The 6,034-nt window shown below is 18.0% G+C and overlaps 2 protein-coding genes across 2 annotated transcripts, besides 22 other annotated features; both read left to right on the top strand.

Moving 5' to 3' along the window:
• Nucleotides 1-9: 9 nt before the first annotated feature.
• Nucleotides 10-65: a sequence feature (AT_rich).
• An 80-nt stretch (nucleotides 66-145) lies between these two features.
• On the top strand, nucleotides 146-949 carry EDI_262280 (uncharacterized protein; the record flags this gene model as incomplete). Its single annotated transcript, XM_001740816.1, has 2 exons — nucleotides 146-297; nucleotides 433-949. The coding sequence occupies 2 exons, from the start codon at nucleotides 146-148 to the stop codon at nucleotides 947-949; spliced, it is 669 nt and encodes a 222-aa protein (XP_001740868.1).
• Nucleotides 950-981: 32 nt separating this feature from the next.
• Nucleotides 982-1,164: a microsatellite.
• Nucleotides 1,034-1,188: a microsatellite.
• Nucleotides 1,189-1,318: a sequence feature (AT_rich).
• A 2-nt stretch (nucleotides 1,319-1,320) lies between these two features.
• Nucleotides 1,321-1,456: a microsatellite.
• Nucleotides 1,457-1,547: a microsatellite.
• Nucleotides 1,501-1,674: a microsatellite.
• Nucleotides 1,581-1,728: a microsatellite.
• Nucleotides 1,675-1,840: a microsatellite.
• Nucleotides 1,841-1,852: 12 nt separating this feature from the next.
• Nucleotides 1,853-1,942: a microsatellite.
• Nucleotides 1,943-1,962: 20 nt separating this feature from the next.
• Nucleotides 1,963-2,259: a sequence feature (AT_rich).
• A 25-nt stretch (nucleotides 2,260-2,284) lies between these two features.
• Nucleotides 2,285-2,453: a sequence feature (AT_rich).
• A 42-nt stretch (nucleotides 2,454-2,495) lies between these two features.
• Nucleotides 2,496-2,627: a microsatellite.
• A 35-nt stretch (nucleotides 2,628-2,662) lies between these two features.
• Nucleotides 2,663-2,834: a microsatellite.
• Nucleotides 2,709-2,891: a microsatellite.
• Nucleotides 2,892-2,931: a sequence feature (AT_rich).
• Nucleotides 2,932-3,079: a microsatellite.
• A 52-nt stretch (nucleotides 3,080-3,131) lies between these two features.
• Nucleotides 3,132-3,237: a microsatellite.
• Nucleotides 3,238-3,563: 326 nt separating this feature from the next.
• Nucleotides 3,564-5,492, top strand: EDI_262270 (uncharacterized protein; the record flags this gene model as incomplete). Its single annotated transcript, XM_001740815.1, has 1 exon — nucleotides 3,564-5,492. One exon carries the CDS (start codon nucleotides 3,564-3,566, stop codon nucleotides 5,490-5,492), a length of 1,929 nt encoding a protein of 642 aa, XP_001740867.1.
• Nucleotides 3,939-3,959: a sequence feature (AT_rich).
• A 33-nt stretch (nucleotides 5,493-5,525) lies between the features above and the next one.
• Nucleotides 5,526-5,645: a microsatellite.
• A 5-nt stretch (nucleotides 5,646-5,650) lies between these two features.
• Nucleotides 5,651-5,709: a microsatellite.
• Nucleotides 5,710-5,754: 45 nt separating this feature from the next.
• Nucleotides 5,755-6,034: a sequence feature (AT_rich).

The raw sequence follows: 6,034 nt of genomic DNA, 5'->3' as shown, positions 1-6,034 counted from the left end.
ACATTAACCAATAATATTAATAATTTTATGTAATGATATAAAAAAATGTAAAATAAATAAATAAACACCATTGGAAGAATAAAGAAAATATAATAATTCTTCATCCATTAGTATTTAATGAAATGATAATAACTATATAATAACAATGACAAAAGTGTATACAAGAGAAGATAGAAAACGATATGGATTGAAAATACCAAAAAGATTTGATAAGATTGGGGATAGTTGTTTTAAAGATTGTAGGTCGTTAAAATCAATTAAAATCCCTACAAATATCACATCATTAGGAAATAGGATGTGAATGTTTTTATGTATGTTGGAATTTAACATCTATTAATATACCAACTTCTGTTATTAAAATTGGAGATGAATGTTTTAGTGGATGTAATTCATTAAAATCAATTGAAATACCAACTTCTGTTATTAAAATAGGAACAAATGTTTTGAAGGATGTAGATCATTAACATCAATTGATATACCATCATCTGTTAGTAAAATAGGAAATGAATGTTTTTATTTATGTAAATCATTAACATCAATTGATATACCATATTCAGTTAACGAATTAGGAAGTAATTGTTTTGATGAATGTTCATCATTAACAAGTATAAATATTGGAAATGTTCAATTTACTACTGAGGACAGAGTGTTTGTAGGAAAAGAAAAACTAGTATCATTTCCTATTAATAACTTAAAAAGAATTTATGGAAGACCAATAAGAAAAAGAGATATTAATGAATTTGTTATTCCAACATCAATTAGAAAAATAGGAGATGGATGTTTTAAGGAATGTAAATCATTAACATCAATTAATATACCATCATCAGTTAAAGAAATAGGAAATGAATGTTTTAGTGGCTGTAGATGTGAAAAAGAACTAACAGAAAAGGTGAGAGAAATAATCTATAAACAATGTGATTGGGATGATGACGGGTGTGTTGTTGTCTAAGTGAAATGAATTTTTAATAAATTTAAAGTTTTAACAAAGAAAATAATAAATATGAAAAGAAAGAATAAAATGAAAGTAATTTTTATGAATAACATAACAAGATAAGAACAGAAATAATATAATTAGATAATGAGAATATAACAATGAATGAATAATATAAAATAAAGAATAAATAAATAATTATTGAATTAATTCAAATAAGAAAAAGATAAAAAATGAATAAATTAATTAGATGAATATTATATTTTCATTTTATAAGAATGAAATGATTAATTTTCAATAATTTATAATTATCAATGATATATTGATTGATAATAAACATTAAATCATTTCAAATAGAATAAATATTAATTGAATAACATTTATAAACATTATATAATGTTATTTCTTATTTTAAATTAATTTTTATTTTCATTATATTTTATATAATGATTAAATATTCTATATTTTATATAAAATATGATTATCATAAATTAATTTGATTTATATTTATTTTATTTAATTCTAAATGTAAAATAACAATCATTTTATATATATTTATAATATAATTAAAATAAATGATAAAATATGAAATAAATAATAAATAAAATTAAATATATAAATGATAAAGAATGTTTAATATGTAATTATAATAATAAAATACTAATAAATTAAATGATAATCAAAATTCAAACATAAAATAAATGATAATATAATTGTTAATAAATGAAATTAATTAATTAAATTATGATATTATAATTTAAAATTGAATTATATAATATAATACAACATAATATTATTGAATTCTATGTTATTTTATTTTATCTATTTAATTTCATAATATGATATTTAACTATCATTTCATAATGAATTAATAATATTTATTTTATTAATTTATTCATAATGTTTTATTCATTCATTAATAACAAATAAATGATAAAATGAATAATAAATAATCAAATAAATAACATAATATCATAAATAAAAAATAATTAAATAAATATAAATAAATAACAATGATAAAACAACATATCAATATATTGAAATTAATTATTTCAAGAAATTATTATCATTCAATTTATTAAATACAAATAAAGAAATAATTAATTAATACACTTAAATATTATATAGAGAAAATTGAATTTAAATTAAAAAATGAATATTTAATTATAAAACATTTCATACAATTTTAACAATAACAACAAACAAATAAAAAGGGGGTAAATATAAATATGTAATTTTATTTTATAAATATTTCTAATTTATCATTTGATAAAATAATAAATTAAATATGTTAAAATGTTAAAAATTAATTTATAATTGAAAATATTGAAAGAATGAGTGATGTTTTGTATCAATTAAAATATTCATATAATCTAAATGTAAAACAAAATATAATAATCAAATTTATATTATGAGAAGAAGAAAATGTAAATTATTATATTTTAATATACAATATTCATTAGAATATAAAATATGAAATAAAATAAATGAAATGATAATTTATTATTCAAAAATAAATTTAGAACGATATCTTCATTAAATATGAATAATTAATATTTCTGATTATTATATAATGAACAACAATAAATTATAATATTAATTGAATATAAATGAAATGAAATAAGAGATAATGTTCATTTAAATAATAAAATTAAAAGAATTAACAATATAATAAATAATTTAATAATTATATAATTCATTTCATAAAATGAATTGACAAAGTTGTTTATTTATAATAGATATAAAATATATTAACATGATATATGATAAATATAACAAATGAATGGGAAAAAAAGAAAATAATAAGTAATAGAAAGATAAATAAATATAAAAATAATAGATATTATAATGATAAAGAATAAATTACTTCAAACAAAAGAAATGAATAAAAGAAATATAATAATAATTGATTTAATGAAGAATTTAATAAAAATAATTAGAATAAATTTATAGATAAATATTTATTTAAAAATATAATGTTTTTATTGTAAATTTAAATTAATGAATATTAAAATAATAACAAAAATAATTCATAAAATATGTTAGAATAATATTTAAATGAACAAAATAAAAATGAAAAAGAAGAAATGATAATAAATAGAAAATTTTATATAAATTGAAATAAATCAAATATAAAAAGAATAATAATTAATCATATTCACAAGAATTGATATTAGAAAGTACAATATAAAGAATATTGAAATAACTATATAATTGATGAAATTTAATAATTATAACACCATAATCAAATAAAAAATAAATAATAAGTGAAGAAATAAATAAAAGTCTAAATGATAAAAAGATAATTTTTTCATTTTTAATAAATTGAACATTAACAATTTTTAGAAAATATAAAAAGGGGGTAATAAAAAATAAAGAGAAAGAAATAAAATATAAATATCATTTCTATCAATAGAAAACGATAAGGGTTACTATTGTCTTTCATAAAACGATAGAATCCTATTATAGTATAAAAATAATATTCCATTATTAATGTCAATGTTATTTTAATGTAAATTTAGTGTTGAAATTAGGTATTAATAAAAATAATAAACATCACTGGAACAATAAAGAAGGTCATTAATTCTTCATTCATCAGTATTTCAACAGATAAAAAAATTATAAAATATCAATGAGTAATATATTTACAAGTGAAGACAGAAAACAATATAGTTTATCAGAATTAGAAAAATATAATGGAATTGATGATGAATGTTTTGAAGGAAGTACTGACCTTGTTGAAATCAATATACCAACAAGTATAGAATGGATAGGAGATAATTGTTTTAAAGAATGCACAAGATTAACATGTGTCAATATCCCAACATCAGTTACATCAATAGGAAATGGATGTTTTAAAGGATGTTCATCATTGGTAACAATTAATATACCAACATCAATCAGTGAAATAAAGTATGAATCTCTTAGTGGATGTACATCACTTGTATATTTTAAAATCCCAATTTCAATTACATCAATAGGAAATGGTTGTTTTAAGAACTGTTTCAAATTAAAAAAAATTAATATACCTACTTCAATTAAAGAACTTGGAAATGAATGTTTTAGTGGATGTTCGTCATTAAGAAATATTGAAATACCAACGTCTATTAGCGTAATACCATATTACTGTTTTAGTGGATGTTCATCATTAACATCAGTTATTTTACCAACTTCAATTACTAAAATAGGAAATAATATTTTTCAAAGATGTAATTCATTAAATTATGTTGATATTCCATCATCAATTAGTAAAATGGAATATGATTTTGATTGGGGTATATCATCAACAACAATTAATATACCTACAACAGTTACTGAAATACAAAGTAGATGGTTTAATGGATTTAGAGCATTAATAACAGTAAATCTACCAACATCTGTAAGTAAATTAGGAAAGTGTTTTTATTATTGTTTATCATTAAAATCTATTAATATTCCAACGTCAATTAGTGAATTAGAAGGTGAATATTTTTATAAATGTTCATCATTAACATCTATTACTATTCCAACATCTGTTAAATATATCGGACATGACTGTTTTTACTGTTGTAAATCATTAACATCTATTACTATTCCAACATCTGTTAGTGAAATAGGATATGAATGTTTTTATGGATGTGAATCATTAATATCAATTAATATACCTTCATCAATTAGTAAAATAGGATATAAATGTTTTAAAGGATGTTCATCATTAAAATCAATTAATATACCATCATCGATTAGTGAATTAGGAGATGATTTTTTTAAAGATTGTTATTCATTAACATCAGTTACTATACCACCATCATTTACATCATTTGGGCGGTGTTTTAGCGAATGTACAACATTAAAATCAATTAATATACCATCATCAATAAGTGAAATAAACAGTAGTTATTTTAGTGAATTTACATTGTTAACATCTATGAATATAGATAATTTACAATTTGTTAGTCAAGAAAGAATATTTATGAATGAACCAGTGTTAATTTGGATTGAAATACCGAGAAATTTAAAAATAATCAATGGAAAGAATATTGAAAAGAAAGATATTAATGAATTTATTATTCCATCTTCAATCACTAAATTAGGATATCATTGTTTTTATAAATGTTCATCATTAAAATCAATTAATATACCATCTTCAATTAGTGAAATAGAAGGTGAATGTTTTTATGGATGTCCATCATTAACATTAATTAATAAAATAGGAGATGAATGTTTTTATGATTGTTCATCATTACAATCAATTACTATACCATCATCAATTAGTGAATTAGGAAATTGTTGTTTTAAAGGATGTTCATCACTAAAATCAATTAATATACCAACATCTGTTAGTAAAATAGGAGATGAATGTTTTATGTTTTGTAAATCATTGACATCAATTGATATACCAACAAGTGTTAGTAAAATAGGAAGTGAATGTTTTATGTATTGTAAATCATTAACAATTGTTAATATTTCAAGATTTGATATTGAAATTGGAGACGATTGTTTTTGGGGATGTCCAGATAATTTAAAAAAGAATAAAGTACTAAGAGAAATTTATTATAAAGATGGATGTATGATTGTTTAATTGAAGAAGATAATTTGAATTGAATTTGAATTTTAAAAGAATAAATAAATATTAAAATAAGAGATAAAATAAAAAGAAATAAAATATGTAAGTATAAATAAGAAGAAATGAATAAATAATGAGTCATAAAATTATAAATATAATAAAAATAAATTATATTATTTTTATTGTTATTTTGATTATTTATAATTCTTTTTATATTAATTTATGTTATTATAATATCAAATAGAATATTTAATTTAAATAAACAAACAAACAAATGATATTTTCATATTATTAATTAAATTATTATAGAAATAAAATATAGAATATTATTATACATTAAAATCATTATATTTCATTATTATTTCATTATTTTATTAAATTATTTATTTCATTTTCATATTAATAAATAAAGATAACAAATAATGAAATGAAATATTTATTTAATCATTTTATGATTTATTTTGATTAGTTATTAATGATTTTATTAATACTTAATAATATTGATATCATTTTGAATATTATTTAAATAAAATATCATTATTTATCATTAATATTTA

This window comes from Entamoeba dispar, genomic scaffold (assembly GCF_000209125.1).
Source record: "Entamoeba dispar SAW760 scf_1105229463223 genomic scaffold, whole genome shotgun sequence".
Lineage (NCBI taxonomy): Eukaryota > Evosea > Mastigamoebida > Endamoebidae > Entamoeba > Entamoeba dispar.
This window is presented reverse-complemented; position numbering and strand designations above follow the sequence as displayed.